The 16438-nt window shown below is 39.2% G+C and overlaps 1 protein-coding gene and 1 pseudogene across 1 annotated transcript; both read right to left on the bottom strand.

Moving 5' to 3' along the window:
* Positions 1-3324: 3324 nt before the first annotated feature.
* On the bottom strand, positions 3325-16042 carry LOC117630781 (annotated as a pseudogene).
* LOC117630779 (probable receptor-like protein kinase At2g23200) lies at positions 11184-15957 on the bottom strand. The gene is given in 3 exon segments (XM_034363556.1): positions 11184-11357; positions 13292-14874; positions 14877-15957. Coding segments are annotated over 2 exon segments (2541 nt in total). The 5' UTR covers positions 15853-15957; the 3' UTR covers positions 11184-11357; positions 13292-13309.
* Positions 16043-16438: the final 396 nt, after the last annotated feature.

The raw sequence follows: 16438 nt of genomic DNA, 5'->3' as shown, positions 1-16438 counted from the left end.
CCAAGCAATTAACCATTCCTCATTTACTAGCCCTCTGTCAATCTTTTTTTGAATAAAAGAGCCATCCACATGATTATTTTACCAAGTAAACCGCTGCCCAATATACCCAAGATCCAACAAGGAATTGGAGTCCATAAATCTCTGAAGACAGCGGGGAGTAGAGTACAGAATAGGATTTCCACCAGACTTTTCATGTTGCCATAACAATTCGTTAAAATCTCCAGTACACAACCAGGGAGTATTATTATTCCAGGAAAACCGATCCAATGAATCCCAAAATCTAGCTTTATCCCTATAGTGCGGAGGACCATAAACCCAAGAAACACGAGCCAAAGAAGAGTCAGAGGCATTAGTGACAATAGTATCAATCATATTTTTAGTTGCAGAAAGAATCTCAACTTTAACATTGAAATTCCACCAGAGACCCAAGCCCCCAGAAAGACCTTCCGCATCCACAGTGAATCCAAACATATAGCCACATTCCAAATGTAGCTTCACCATTCTAGGACCACCAGACTTGGATTCCATCAAAAAAACAATAGAAGGTCGATGCCTCCTAATTAACTCCTTTAGTGACCGAATTGTCAAGGAAGAGCCTAGCCCTTGACAATTCCAAATCAAATAACTCATGGCGATGATGTGGCTGTTGAAGGCCAGCCGCCACCGCCCGAGAAGCCACCACTCTCCAAAGAAGGAATTAGCTCAACATCAATATTATCTAAAGATAAATCATCACGATCAACCGAAGGAACCCTGACCTCACTGAACATATCATCACAGAGGGCCATTGATTGAAGAAATCTGTTTCTAACACTTCTGCTCCTACCCCGCCTACCCCTTCTAATTTTTGGTGAAAGATTGTGACCTCCAGTAGACATGGCTAATTGGAAAGGCTGAGTTGCAATTTTTGGTTTTTTCCTGATAGGTTCTACTGGAGGGGAACATATATAAAGAGGCCTTTTAGATTGAAATATGGGAAGAGGGGAACCAGGTTCAGATACTACAGGTGTATGATGAATAGGAAGAGGTTCAGAAAGTTGGATTTCTCCAAGCATGCGGGCTGTCTGGATTTTAGGAGTACTAACAAAACAACAAGGTGCACTCCTAAATACCTCAGAATTGCAAAGGGTGTGGGCTTGGAACCCAGCCATTGAGCCCAAGGGTAAATTCCAACATTTAGGCCCAACAAAAACACTATCATGGGGTTCAGGAATAAACAATCCCTGATCAATCCATTGTCTAACACCTGCATCAGCTGAGAAAATAGGTCTGCTGCCCGAAGCACCCCCATTGGACCCAAGTCTAGCTACTGGGCCCTCACCGTTAGGCACAATAGACAAACTGCGTGCACTGGTTCCTCTTCTGACATCTGATGGCGGGAAAGCTGGGATAATATCGGGAGTCTCAATATGAAGCACGCCATGTTCACATCGATTAACACGCTCAGGGGGAACGTGAACACCACTCGCAATAGGAGCATCGACTGTCCTCCTAGTAGCCACCGCTCGACGCCGTGACTCAACTGGCAACTGGATAGGAGGAGAAACATCCAGGTCTCGAGATATCCTAGCTTTCATCCAGGATCCATAGTGGCGCAACCCATCTTCATCATCAACAACGCTTTCAAATTTGCAATGATCAAGTCCATGACCAAGACGACCACACTGGAAACATAACTTAGCCAATCTTTCATAGAGAAATTCCACCCAAGACTGAGTTTGATAAGGGCGTAAGAGCCAGATACCCAAAGGTAATGGATTCAAGGCATTCAGTTCCACCCTCGAACGAAAATACCCCCTCATCCCCCAGGTTGGTCAGGGTCTTCAAACCCAATTAGCCTCTCAAATTGTGCTCCAATCAGGCCCGCAGTTTCCCCATTCATTTGTCCCCTTGGAACCCCATGGGCTTGTACCCAATAAGAGATTAGACTGTGTTCAGTTCTTCCAGTGCAAGAGTTAGCGGCCAATACTGAACACAGAATGCAAACCCCATAATCGTCCATGGACCTCCATCTGCAATTTTCCTAGCAGCCTCTTCATTATCTAATTTTATAGAAAAAATTAAATCTTTGACATCCACGATTTGAACATTTCCAAAGGCAGCCCAGGCACTTCTAAGCATACGTTTCACAACCCCAATATTTGGAGGTTTATTAGCAATCAAAGAACCAAACAGGGTAACTCCAGCTCTGAGTTCCTGTAAACCTAGAGATGTCCCCATTTGAACCGCAAGTTGGTCAGGGGTAGTCATACCAACCTCCATCCTCCCAAAACTGGTAAAAAAAATCCAAAAGAGTAAGATGAGATTTGAACAAAACGTATAAATTGGCAGATTTAGAAGAAGATAGGAGGCATGGATAAAGACTGAGAAGAAGGTGTAAAAAACAGGGAGTTGCAATGGGAAAAACAAAGGATAGAAAATGTGTGATAAGAGATAAATATGAAGTTTGGAGTTTTTGAGAGAGAAAAAGAGAAGAACTAGAGTGTATGACGGGAAAAGTGAAACAGGTAGACGATGGGCAAACTGGGATATAGATCTAAAAATGGTAACAAGGATTGAGAACAAAAGATGAAAACAGAGATGGGAATATGGGATGTAGATTCGTTTGAGAAAACAGGGATGAGGAAATGAAATACCACCAAGGGTATAGGAACTCTCACTAGGAGAGAGTAACTCTCAAGACTATTCTTCTTGTAGCTGCTTGTCAAGTGTTGGCCAAAAAAAGCTACTTCTTACTAGCAAACCCAGAACCTAACCTTAATTTTGGAAGATCTCCTGCGATTTGGAGTTAAACTTGCGCATTCTTTGACATCTTAATTTTGCTACCTATTCCTACGTTCTATTTGAATTTACAGAACCTTTTTCACCTAAGTGTCCCTTGTCATTTCTTTTGGTAAAAAAGCTTGCTATTAACAACTTCAAAGCCAGACGACTAGACGGTGAACCCTCAACCTGATGGCCTAAACTAGCTAAAGCATCTATGCAAGAATTTTTTCCCTGATAAATAAATGATTGAGTTCCAGGATTCATATGAGACATGAGGTTTTTGAGATATACCTATCCATAATATTTTCCAGGGCATTTAAACATATTTCATAACACTATCAATCGCGAGTTTGTGTCTCCTTCAATTTGAATTGTTTTGTATCATGATCCTACTGCCCAGGGTTTAGGCTGAGAGCATGGCTGGATAGTCTCAGGTAGAAGTACAGAATTTAGCAGGGAGTCATGTATGAACCTAAGTAAGACATTCCTCTGGGGTAACAAGGCGAAACTCCCAATCAACAGCAGTTTAACTATCATAGAATTTGTTAGCTGCTTCTGTTTATGAACAATTAATACTATTATCACATCTTAAAGATGGGAAAGCAGTTGTAGTACAATAATCAAAGATAGGACTAAAATTAACAAGGCACACCGAACTTGGCTTTTACAGCCTAAAGAAACTTAAACAAGGTTAACTAATATACCTTGCAAACTGAACAAATTTATCTGGCATCACCAACTCTCAACAGGGAGAAAACTTCAACTTCTGTTGTATCTAATTCATCGTCTCTGGGAAGAGCCAGATCATCTGTGTTAATGGTGGAGCTAACTGAAGGAAAACGCGGAACATTTGGCAATACAAATGCTGATGAAGCATTGGCTGTGCTGTCTTCATGGGGTTCTCTATGCTTTGCTGTTTGCTGGAGCTGGAATGCATACTCCAAGTCCCACAACACGTCACCCATTGTAGGCCTATCATTAGCATCTTCTTGCAAGCATTTCTCTGCTGTCTCACTAAATTTTCTTAACGAGCTAGGATCAATCTGATTCTTGATTGAAGAGTCAACAATCTGTTCAAGCAACCCTTTCTTCTTGCAAAGCATTCCCCATTCAGCTAAATTCATTTGGTCTCTTGGGAGCATTGTATCAATAGCAGGTCTTGCACATAACACCTCAAGGAGAACCACGCCAAATGAGTAAACATCAGATTTTTCTGTCAACTGTTGGGACATTATGTATTCAGGATCAAGGTAACCAAAAGTGCCTTTAACATTTGTGCTGACATGTGTTTCATCAAGAGGACCAGATCTTGAAAGGCCAAAGTCAGCAACTTTTGCAACATGGTTTTCATCCAACAAGATGTTGGTGGACTTAACATCACGGTGAATGATTCCCCCAGCTGCACCTTTGTGGAGGTAATGAAGACCCCTTGCTGCACCAATGCAAATTTCAAGCCTTTGCTTCCATGACAAACGAGGCAAGTTTGAATCATATAAATGATCTCTCAAGCTCCCTTTTTCCATAAATTCGTAGACCAGTATCATCTCAGACCTTTCCTCACAGTACCCAATTAAGGAAACAAGATGACGGTGGCGAATCTTGGACAAAACCATGATCTCTGTTTGAAATTCTGGAAGGCCTTGGCCTGACCCTTTCTCATCTCGTTTACCTCGCTTGACAGCGACATTTCTGCCATTCAACAGAGTTCCTCTGTAGACATTCCCAAAGCCACCCTCACCTATCAACAATTTTGTGTCAAAGTTGTTTGTTGCTTGCTGAAGTTCAGCAAAAGATATCTTCAACCCAAGATTTAGATAATTCATAGGGGAACCAGTAATAGTTCCATCAGTCAACCTGCTGCGGGTACTCCCTCCTCCAAATGCAGGCATTGGTGACCATTCCGAAGTTTCAACACGCTTTGCCTTTCTGTATTTCAAACCGAACAAGATTCCGACAATCAGAATGCAGATAAGTGACAGGCCTCCAATAACTGAACCAACCACAAGACCCACCTTTATCTTCTTGCTTCCTTTCATATTACAAACTGAAGCTGGAGGGTTACTTAAAGCTGGTCCCTCTATTATCTCCAACATTTCCAGTCCATTTAGAAAGGAATTGTTAGTTGTTGTGTCTATGCTAGGGCCTATGCTGATGTTAATGAATTCAGATCCATTAGAACTCAATACAAAATCATAGTAGAAAGGCGAGTACAGGCTATTAAAACGGAAAGCGGGTCCACCAACCTTCGTAATGAAGTTTCCATTTGAATACAAGTTAAATACAAAATTACCAGGCGGACCGATAATGTCACAGAAATGAACCCGGACGAGGTGTCTAGCATCCGCACTCACATTAAAAGACCAGGTTATGTTGAAGGGATTGGATGGCTCAGTACTAGTGGTCATCAATTTGGCAGTCTGGTAAACTGAAGATGGAGCAATACAATCACTAGCAGCGCCAACGAAACCATCTGATTCTAATGACTGCCAATTAGGCGACTGTGAGGAGGGTTGGCTATCCTCTGCAGCGTTTGAATTAGACAGATAAATAGAATCAGTATCCCACTTTCTCCATATTGCGTCATTATCTGGTTTGATTTTCTGGCCTCCAACATTCACCCTGTAAGTTGTACGTAGAACTAAAGGGAAACTACTGCTGTAATTCTCAGGGCTGAAACTTGCAGGGGCAAGGAAGACTTCAATGGCATTTACAAATGCAAAAGATGATGCTTGAGGAACAAAATATATTTTAAATGTGCCAGGATGAATCCCAAGGAAGAACTCCTCTATCAAAGGAGAGTTGCTACTATTCTTAGCAGTGAAATTGATTAACAGTTTGAACCCAGAATTTGAAACATTAGGAAAAGCCAGAACATCAAAAAGAGCAGTGGAGAGATTAACTGAGGAGGAGAAAGCCAAGAAATGCAGGCGTACAAGATAAGTACCGGTTTCATTGATCCCGAACTGATAGTAGGATTGCTGGCTGAAAATTCTGGCTGTTTGGTACGGACTTGGCGACTGGTTGGTTCTTTCAATGGCCCTGCTTTTCTCTGAGCACAAAAAACCAGAACTCGAGTCTGCAGTGAACACCCGGCCACTGAGGTTTGCATCAGCTTTAGACCCACAATTAACGAAATACTTATCAGGTTGCTGACAGGCTAAAGAGAGAAAGTGAAGGGATGAGAAGTGGAGGAGAAAAAAAAAACAGAGAAAATAGAGGGATATGGATTTTATGGTTATGAAGGCTTTCCATGAGAATTAATGGAGTTGCTGGATTTTATGGTTATGGAGCTGAGTGACAATGGAAATTATGGCAAACAAAGACTTGGCATAGGAAAGTCGTGGACTTTGAAGTTGAAACACCAACCGTGCAACGGTGCAAGTCTACTGCAGTTAGAGAATTCCAAGAAAAAGTATGGTAGATTTATTTAATAGTCCACCTGAGTTTTCCAAATATACCGTGAGGAGAGGGAAGGAGAGCTGTTTCCTTGTTCTTTTGCTTTTTAATTTTTAATTTTAATATGATTAAAAATAAATAATTTTTATTACTTGTTTGTCTACGTGGAATAAGCCTTTTACGCCTTTTATTATTATTATTTTATCTTTTTAGAATTCTTCTGTCTGTCGTCTCACCCTCACACGGTCACACCTCACTGCACCATCTTTTCTTCCTCCCACCATCTCCCTCTCCTTCTTTACCACCTCTCTTCATATTTATTCGTTCAATGATTTTTTTTATTTCCCTGGGTTTTTACTGGTTTGTAAAAGTAACTTGATTGCTCCCAAATTTCAATTTTCTTCTGTTCCTTATCGGTTATCTGTCTTTTTTCTGCTGTAATTTTTTATTTCTCACAATTTCATCTGATTCATGCATTCAAAGGGAGGCTATGACCCCTTCTTAATATACCAAAACCCATATCTAGTTTTGAAAGTTCCTGATAATTTTGATAAACAATAATACAATAATACAAAAATTCAAAAAAAACTATTGTGTTCAGAAGAATATCCATGTCATGTTTATGCATTCAGAGTTGAATTCATTGATTTTAAATTTGATTACGAACACTCATAATTTGCCAAATACTATTTAAGAGCCCAATTTTTTTAAAAGGTCAACTTATTTTTGTTTGAGAGATCCAATTTTTTCTAAGAGACCAGGTTCTAATTCTTTTCAGACTATCATATAACATAAACTTTCAAGTGAAAAGAGAATCTGAAAAAAAGAAGAAGTCATATTTTGATTTTCGCTCGGCATTCAAAATATCAAGACCGGCCGCTGCCCTGGCCTAGCCTCCTCCAACCACATAATAAAGGCCGACTCTTTAGCCTAGTTGGATCCGGCAATGCAGATGTTGAGTAAGTAGCTCATCTAAACAAATGTGAAGGAATGAAAAAAGAAAAAAAAAAAAAAAAGACTTGTTGATTGCTAAAATATGAATATGATTTGAATACTTTAGGTTAAGTTTTATTCTTCTTCATAAGGAGGTATATATAGGAATTTATATAAGTGCTTTACAAGGAAATAGATACAGTAATCAATTAGGATAGTATCTCATAATTATACAATGATTTGTCAACTATACAAAATAAGAAAGTAAATCCCGAAATTAATCAATCAAGTAAATCTCCTTGATTAATTAAGAGATTCACGTCAACACTCTTCCTCAAGTTCGTCAACAGAGTTCCCATAACTCCGAAACTAGCGAGCTCCCAAAAGGCCTTGTGCTAGATGGAGGTAGGCATGTACATATAAGGCACATCACTCATTCTCTGTTGGTCGATGTGGGATGTTACAGTGCACACATGACTCTGATAATTTGCTGAGAGATATATAATTATTGATGAGGTATTTCTTTTTGGCTTTAAGATCTGCTTTATATTGTGCTCGAGGTTTGCCACGGTTCTTCTTTTCTGGAAGCTGATATGTAGGCTATGTGCCTTCTGAAATCAAATTATCATGGGATATTTCATTAGTATTTTCAGTTTAAGGGAAAGATGTTACCTGAATGACTTCCTCAGCAGGTGATTGGTGTGGTACTGGATCTGAAGCGGGCAAAATCTCATAAAACGGTTCAATTTCCTCCTCATGATTTTGACAGTGTGGAGACAACTGATCGTTTTCCTCTGACGACCGGTCGTTATATACTGGCGATCGGTTGTTTTGAAGTAGGTTCTCTGTATTTGAAGAATTAAGGTCGCTTTCCACTTGCGATTGGTTGTTTTGAAGCATATTCTAAGTGGTCGAAGAACTAAATGGGGGCAACCGGTAGTTTTTATCACATTCTGGGATCGGCTCCGCCGTAGCACGATATTGTCCGCTTTGGGCCCTCCTCTCTGCCCTCACGGTTTTCTTTCTGGGAGCTCACGAGCAACTTCCCAGTGGGTCACCCATCCTGAAATTGCTCTAGTCCCCAACTCGCTTAACTTCAGAATTTCCATGACTCCGAAGCCAGTAAGCTCCTAAAAGGCCTCGTGCTAGATAGAGACGGGCATGTATATATAACGCACATCATCTCCTCTCTGTTGGTCGATGTGGGATGTTACAATCCACCCCCCTTAGGGGCCCGACGTCTTTGTCGGCACACTCGTACCACAAGGCAGAGTGGCTTTGATATCAAATTGTCACATCCCGGGATCTGCTCCGCCATAACAAGATATTGTCCGCTTTGGGCCCCCCTTTCTGCCCTCACAGTTTTGTTTCTAGGAGCTCATAAACAACTTCCCAGTAAGTCACCCATCCTGAGATTGCTCTATCCCCCAACTCGCTTAACTTCAGAGTTCCCATGACTCCAAAGCCAGTGAGCTCCCAAAAGGCATTGTGCTAGATGGAGGCGGACATGTACATGTAAGGCACATCACCCCCTCTTTGGTGGTCGATATGGGATGTTACAGTTTTGATACAGGGTGACGTCCTGGGGAAAAAAATCGAGAATTTGAGCAATGATGGATTCTCAATTCTCTTCCTGGACTGTTGAAAAATATAAGTAATGTTCCCAAAACTCAACATCCATGGAGGTAAAGACCTTCTGACTAGGAGGATGATAACATCGATATCCTTTCTGACGAGGTGCATAGCTAATGAAAACACACTTTTAAGCTCGGGGATCCAATTTGCTTCGTTGGTGATCATGTAAGTGGATAAATGCAACACAGCCGAAAATTCGAGGTTCCAGGTTTGGGGTGGAAGGTGTTTGGATATGATTGTGAAGTGTTTAAAGTGGTGTTTGGAAATTTAGGATACTAGAGGGAATCCGATTGATGAGGTATGCTGCAAAGATGACGGCTTCGCCCCAAAAAGATCGTGGCATATTGGCACCAAAGAGAGAGGCACAAACTACTCCCAATACCTCATTCTGTTGGGGAGTGTAAGGGCATGAGCGTTGATGTATGATGCCATGATCTTGTAAGAACTGGTTAAGATCATGGTTAAGAAATTCTCCGCCATTGTCAGAACGAAGAACCTAAATTTTGGCATGAAATTGAGTCTCCACTATTTGATAAAACAATAGAAACTTAGAACTGACTTCCCCACGCCCTCACGGTTTTGCTTCTATGAACTCACGAGCACTTCCCAGTGGGTCACCCATCCTAGGATTACTCTACCCCAAACTTGCTTAACTTCGGATTTTCTATGACTCCGAAGCCAGTGAGCTCCTAAAAAGCCTCGTGCTAGATGGAGGTGGACATGCACATATAAGGCACATCACCCCCTCTCCGTTGGTCGATGTGAGATGTTACAATCCACTCCTCTTATGGGCTCGATGTCCTCGTTGACACACTCTTACCATACGGCAGAGTGGCTTTGATACCATTCTATCACATCCCAGATCGGATCTGCCGTAGCACGATATTGTCCGCTTTGGGCATCCTCCTGCCCTCACAGTTTTGTTTCCGGGAATTCACGAGCAACTTCCTAATGGGTCACCCATTCTGGAATTGCTCTGGCCCAAACTTGCTTAACTTCGGAGTTCCCATGACGCCGAAGCCAGTGAGCTCCTAAAAGGCATCGTGCTAGATGGAGGTGAGAATGTACATATAAGGCACATCACCCCCTTACCTTTAGTCTTATATCACTTTGCAAATTCCATTTGTGCTCTTTTATGTCAAATAGTACGGATAATTGTTCTTTATGAAGAAGGTCACGGTGCAACCACTTTAAAGTAGTCAGTGTACAGAGCACGAATGCCAAGCATTTGTGCTCTTATTTTGACAAGTGACTAAATTGTTAAATAGAGTGATTTGAAAGATGTGAGCTAAGCACAATTTCAAAATCTTGTATATATTTCATATAAAAAAAATATATAAACACAATTTGAAAACCGTGCCCAATGCCAATTGTTTAAATAAATAAAAAATACACATTGAAATTTCATTTCCACTTAATATAAGGTTATTTGTAGCAATGGTCCCTCAACTATATTTGAAGTTACACTTTGGTCACTCAACTCAAATATTAGTTGCAGAGGTCACTCAATTGGGTGTTGTGTTGCACCATTAGTCCCTACCGTCAAGTCTCTCTAACCATAGGGACTAATGTGCAACACAACACCTAATTGAGTGACCTATATAACTATTTTTTGGAGTTAAGTGACCAAAATGTAACTCTGAGTATAGTTAAGGGATCATTGCTACAAATAATCCTAACTGAAAAGTCATATTTGCCCATCAATAATATAAGATATGCTTGTCACGTCATCATTTTAAACAGAAAAAGTCACAGACTTGAAGGTAGGGACTAATGGTGCAACACAACAACCAATTGAGCGACCTTTACAACTAATATTTGAGTTGAGTGACCAAAGTGTAATTTCGAGTATAGTTGAGGGACCATTGCTACGAATAACCCAATAGTATATGGAGGTTAATCATTTTATTAGTCCCTGAACTTGGACCCAATTTGCATTTGAGTCCCTCAATTTTCAAAATCGTTCTTATGATCCTTTAACTTCACTTTCGTTAGGACAAATGGGCATGTCGTCAATTTTGTTAACATTTTCTGTTAAATGCAGGGGTAAAATGATATTTTTATATTAAAACAAAAAAAAGAAGAATAAAAAATTATATCTTTAAAATAATGATAAAAGAAAATCAAATAAAAAACCAAAAAAAGAAAGAAAAAGTTTGGGCCGAGTAGAAATCAAGATGGAAGAGGGAGAGAGAGAGTTTAATTTTAATTTTTTAGTTTGTAAATTTTTTTTTCATATTTTAATCAATTTAATTCAAAATACCATTTTGCCCTTGCGTTTAACAGAAAAGTTAACAAAATTGACATGACTATTTGTCCTAACGAAATTGAAGTTAAAGGACCACGAGAACGATTTTAGAAATTAAGGGGCTCAAATGCAAATCGGGTCTAAATTAACCCTATAGTATGGTATTTCAGATCTTTTCACCCAAAAATATATATATATATATATATTAAATAACAAACTGAAATTTCATTTCCACTTAATATAGTGATTAGATACAATAATTGAATAAAAAACTTGTACTTAAAACTGAACGTATCTAACATCAATGAATTAGAAGTTCCAAATAAAACACCCTTTATGAGCCTATATCTGCCTTTGTGAGCCTCCTTAATCACATTATCTGCCAAATATGAGCATCGGCTTTAGAGATAGGATAGAGAGAATCCACCACAATAGATAACCAGCTAGTAATCATAAACTCTTCAAGTTGCTTCATATCTTAATTGTTGTGTACTTAGGCAAGCAAAAGAGATGCATTAATTTTACGAGAACATTAAAGCTTAACTATGATGTTTAAGTTTTCTGTACATGTGTGTACATCTATCAAAATGGACTCAGGAAAAAAAAAAAAAATTCAAGAAAAAACAAAATAAATGACATATCCTCAACCAATGGCATCTCACATCGTGCACATTATACATTACCAAATACAATTAGCTGCTCTTTTTGGCTGAAATTAGTGCAGAGAAAATTACTCAATTGTGCACAATATATGACTCCAAACAATCTCATTTCCTTAAAGCCATTTTTATTAGCTTCAAAATTAATATGAAATCATAACTATTACAGTGGAACATATTAATACATCCACTTGGAGGTTAAAATATAAACATAATAATAGCAGGAGAGCCAACAATAGCATGTTCTAATCATTCTTGACCAAACAAATGCATGAATAAAAATTGAAATAAGAGCACAAATGCTTTGTCTTTGAGCTTTGAAGCAAAGTACATAAGCAAAATGACATTTAAATGCTCAATGATAAATATGGAAAACATGTTAAAATTAGTACTTCATTGTAGAAGAGAGAGAGAGGAAGAATAATATGTCATCCTCCTCCTCCGAATGAAACCAGCCGAGAGCTAAAAGAGAGAGGGATAATCCTCCTTCAATATTTCAGCAACACTATCAAGTTCCAACAAAACCAATGGTTATGTACTTCATGGTCTACATTGGATTCAATGTAAATGACAGTACCATTTCTTGGCCTCTTGAAGTAAATGACAGTAGCATTTCGGTGATCAAATTATATTAAAAGAGGGAACTAAACCAAATCTAACTACACAATTTATACTTCTCTATTATCAAATTCTGAGAACTTTAAATTAAATGCCATTTAACTCTTGGCTTTCGAATTCTACCAGTTGGAGACCCAACTCTTTATAATTCTATCTACCCTATACCTACATGAATCTTGCTGCAAGAACTGCATTGCAGATGTAAAACATCCAAGAGAATAACAGAGGGCAAATATTTCCCTCGTAAGAACATGGGTGACAAAAGTGTAATTAATTACATATCATAGGGAAAAAGAAACAGTTAAGATAAAAATCCTATCTTCAAACACGCAGACATTAAAGCAAAGAAAAGTTATCAGTCACATCCATCTTAATTTTGCTACCTAATCTTACGTTCTATTTGCATTTACAGAACCTTTTTCACCTTTGTAAGAAAAAACAAAGAGAAGAATTTCACATAACTGTCCCTTGTCATTTCTTTTGGTCACAAAGCTTGCTATTAACAACTTCAAAGCCAGAGGACTAGACTGTGCACCTGATGGCCTAAACTAGCTAAAGCATGTGGGCAAGAATTTTTTCCCTGATAAATAAATGATTGAGTTCCAGGATTCATATGGGGCATGAGGTTTTTGAGACACACCTATCCATAATATTTTCCAGGGCATTTAAACATATTTCATAACACTATCAATCACGAGTTTGTGTCTCCTTCAATTTGAATTGTTTTATATCATGATCCTACTGCCCAGGGTTTAGGCTAAGAGCATGGCTGGATAGTCTCAGGAAAAGTATAGAATATAGCAGGGAGTAATGCATGAACCTAAGTAAGACATTCCTATGGGGTAACACGGTGAAACTCCAAATCAACAGCAGTTTAACTATCCTAGAATTTGTTAGCTGCTTCTGTTTATTATCACATCTTAAAGATGGGAAAGCAGTTGTAGTACAATAATCAAAGATAGGACTAAAATTAACAAGGCATACCTAACTTAGATTTTACAGCCTAAAGAAACTTAAACAAGGTTATCTAATATACCTTACAAACTGAACAAATTTATCTGGCATCACCAACTCTCAACTGGGAGAAAACTTCAACTTCTGTTGTATCTAATTCATCGTCTCCGGGAAGAGCCAGATCATCTGTGTTAATGGTGGAGCTAACTGAAGGAAAACACGGAACATTTGGCAATACAAATGCTGATGAAGCATTGGCTGTGCTGTCTTCATGGGGTTCTCTATGCTTTGCTGTTTGCTGGAGCTGGAATGCATACTCCAAGTCCCACAGCACATCACCCATTGTAGGCCTATCATTAGCATCTTCTTGCAAGCATTTCTCTGCTGTCTCACTAAAATTTCTGAATGAGCTAGGATCAATCTGATTCTTGATTGAAGAGTCAACAATCTGTTCAAGCAACCCTTTCTTCTTGCAAAGCATTCCCCATTCAGCTAAATTCATTTGGTCTCTTGGGAGCATTGTATCAATAGCAGGTCTTGCACATAACACCTCAAGGAGAACCACGCCAAATGAGTAAACATCAGATTTTTCTGTCAACTGTTGGGACATTATGTATTCAGGATCAAGGTAACCAAAAGTGCCTTTAACATTTGTGCTGACATGTGTTTCATCAAGAGGACCAGATCTTGAAAGGCCAAAGTCAGCAACTTTTGCAACATGGTTTTCATCCAACAAGATGTTGGTGGACTTAACATCACGGTGAATGATTCCCCCAGCTGCACCTTTGTGGAGGTAATGAAGACCCCTTGCTGCACCAATGCAAATTTCAAGCCTTTGCTTCCATGACAAACGAGGCAAGTTTGAATCATATAAATGATCTCTCAAGCTCCCTTTTTCCATAAATTCGTAGACCAGTATCATCTCAGACCTTTCCTCACAGTACCCAATTAAGGAAACAAGATGACGGTGGCGAATCTTGGACAAAACCATGATCTCTGTTTGAAATTCTGGAAGGCCTTGGCCTGACCCTTTCTCATCTCGTTTACCTCGCTTGACAGCTACATTTCTGCCATTCAACAGAGTTCCTCTGTAGACATTCCCAAAGCCACCCTCACCTATCAACAATTTTGTGTCAAAGTTGTTTGTTGCTTGCTGAAGTTCAGCAAAAGATATCTTCAACCCAAGATTTAGATAATTCATAGGGGAACCAGTAATAGTTCCATCAGTCAACCTGCTGCGGGTACTCCCTCCTCCAAATGCAGGCATTGGTGACCATTCCGAAGTTTCAACACGCTTTGCCTTTCTGTATTTCAAACCGAACAAGATTCCGACAATCAGAATGCAGATAAGTGACAGGCCTCCAATAACTGAACCAACCACAAGACCCACCTTTATCTTCTTGCTTCCTTTCATATTACAAACTGAAGCTGGAGGGTTACTTAAAGCTGGTCCCTCTATTATCTCCAACATTTCCAGTCCATTTAGAAAGGAATTGTTAGTTGTTGTGTCTATGCTAGGGCCTATGCTGATGTTAATGAATTCAGATCCATTAGAACTCAATACAAAATCATAGTAGAAAGGCGAGTACAGGCTATTAAAACGGAAAGCGGGTCCACCAACCTTCGTAATGAAGTTTCCATTTGAATACAAGTTAAATATTAAATACCAGGCGGACCGATAATGTCACAGAAATGAACCCGGACGAGGTGTCTAGCATCCGCACTCACATTAAAAGACCAGGTTATGTTGAAGGGATTGGATAGCCCCTTTGGACTACTGGTCATCACTTTGGCAGTCAGGTAAACTAAATCTGGAGCAATAAAATCACTATCAGCAGCAACGAAACCATGAGATTCTACTGAGTACTGTCTAATAAGCGTCGATGAGGAGGAGGGTTGGAAATCCTCTGCAGAGTTTGAATTAGACAGATAAATAAGATCAGGATCCCAGTTTCTCCATATTGTGTCATTATCTGGTGTGAATTTCTGGCCTCCAACATTCACCCTGTAAATTGTATGCAGAACTAAAGGAAGACTACTGTTGTAATTCTCAGGGCTGAAACTTGCAGGAGCAAGGAAGACTTCAATGGCATTCACAAATGCAAAAGATGATGCTTGAGGAACAAAATATATTTTAAATGTGCCAGGATCAATCCCAAGGAAGAACTCCTTTATCAAAGGAGAGTTGCTACTATTCTTAGCAGTGAAATTGCTCAACAGTTTGCACCCAGAATTTGAAACATTAGGAAAAGCCAGAACATCAAAAAGAGCTGATGAAAGATTAACTGAGGAGGAGAAAGTCAAGAAATGCAGACGGACAATATAAGTACCGTTTTCAGCGATCGTGAACTCATAGTGGGATTGGTTGTAGAAAATTCTTGCTGTTTGGTACAGATTTCGCGACTGGTTGGTGCTTTCAATGGCCCTGCTTTTCTCTGAGTCTGAGCACAAGGAAACAGAACTCGAGTCCGCAGTGAACACCCGGCCATTGAGGTTTGCATCATCTTTAGACCCACAATTGACGAAATACTTATCAGGTTGCTCATAGGCTAAAGAGAGAAAGTGAAGGGATGAGAAGTGGAAAAGAAAAAAAAGCAGAGAAAATAGAGGGATATGGATTTTATGGTTATGAAGGCTTTCCATGAGAATTAATGGAGTTGCTGGATTTTGCTAATTGGTAGCCGAAGGAAAGCTCATCTGAACTGAGTGACAATGGAAATTATGGAAAACAAAGACTGGAATAGGAAAGTCGTGGACTTTGAAGTTGAAGCACCAACCGTGCAAGTCTGCAGTTAGAAAATTCCAAGAAAAAGTATGGTAGATTTATTTAATTCTCCCTTATATTTTATAAACTATGCAAATACAAAAGAGGACATTTTGGGGGTTTCAGTTCTTTCTTGTCAAAGAGAGCCATATAATTGACTGAAATATCATCCACCACCAATGACAAGTTTGATGACTCGTCTTTACTGTCTTTTTGTGTTTGGATGAGAACAGCAGAAACATCAATGGTCCACAATGATACAAAGAAAACTGCATATGTATTTCATATTTCTTTTGTTCCTTATCGGTTATCTGTCTTTTTTCTGTGGTAATTTCTTATTTCTCACAATTTCATCTGATTCATGTATTCAAAGGGAAGGCTAAGAATTCTTAATATACCAAAACCCCCTGATAATTTTGATAAACAATAATACAAAAATTCAAAAAAAAAAAAAAAAAAAAAAAA

The sequence above is a fragment of the Prunus dulcis genome, chromosome 6 (genome assembly GCF_902201215.1).
Source record: "Prunus dulcis chromosome 6, ALMONDv2, whole genome shotgun sequence".
Lineage (NCBI taxonomy): Eukaryota > Viridiplantae > Streptophyta > Magnoliopsida > Rosales > Rosaceae > Prunus > Prunus dulcis.
Note: the sequence above shows the minus strand (reverse complement) of the source record. Positions and strands in the feature narration are given on the sequence as shown.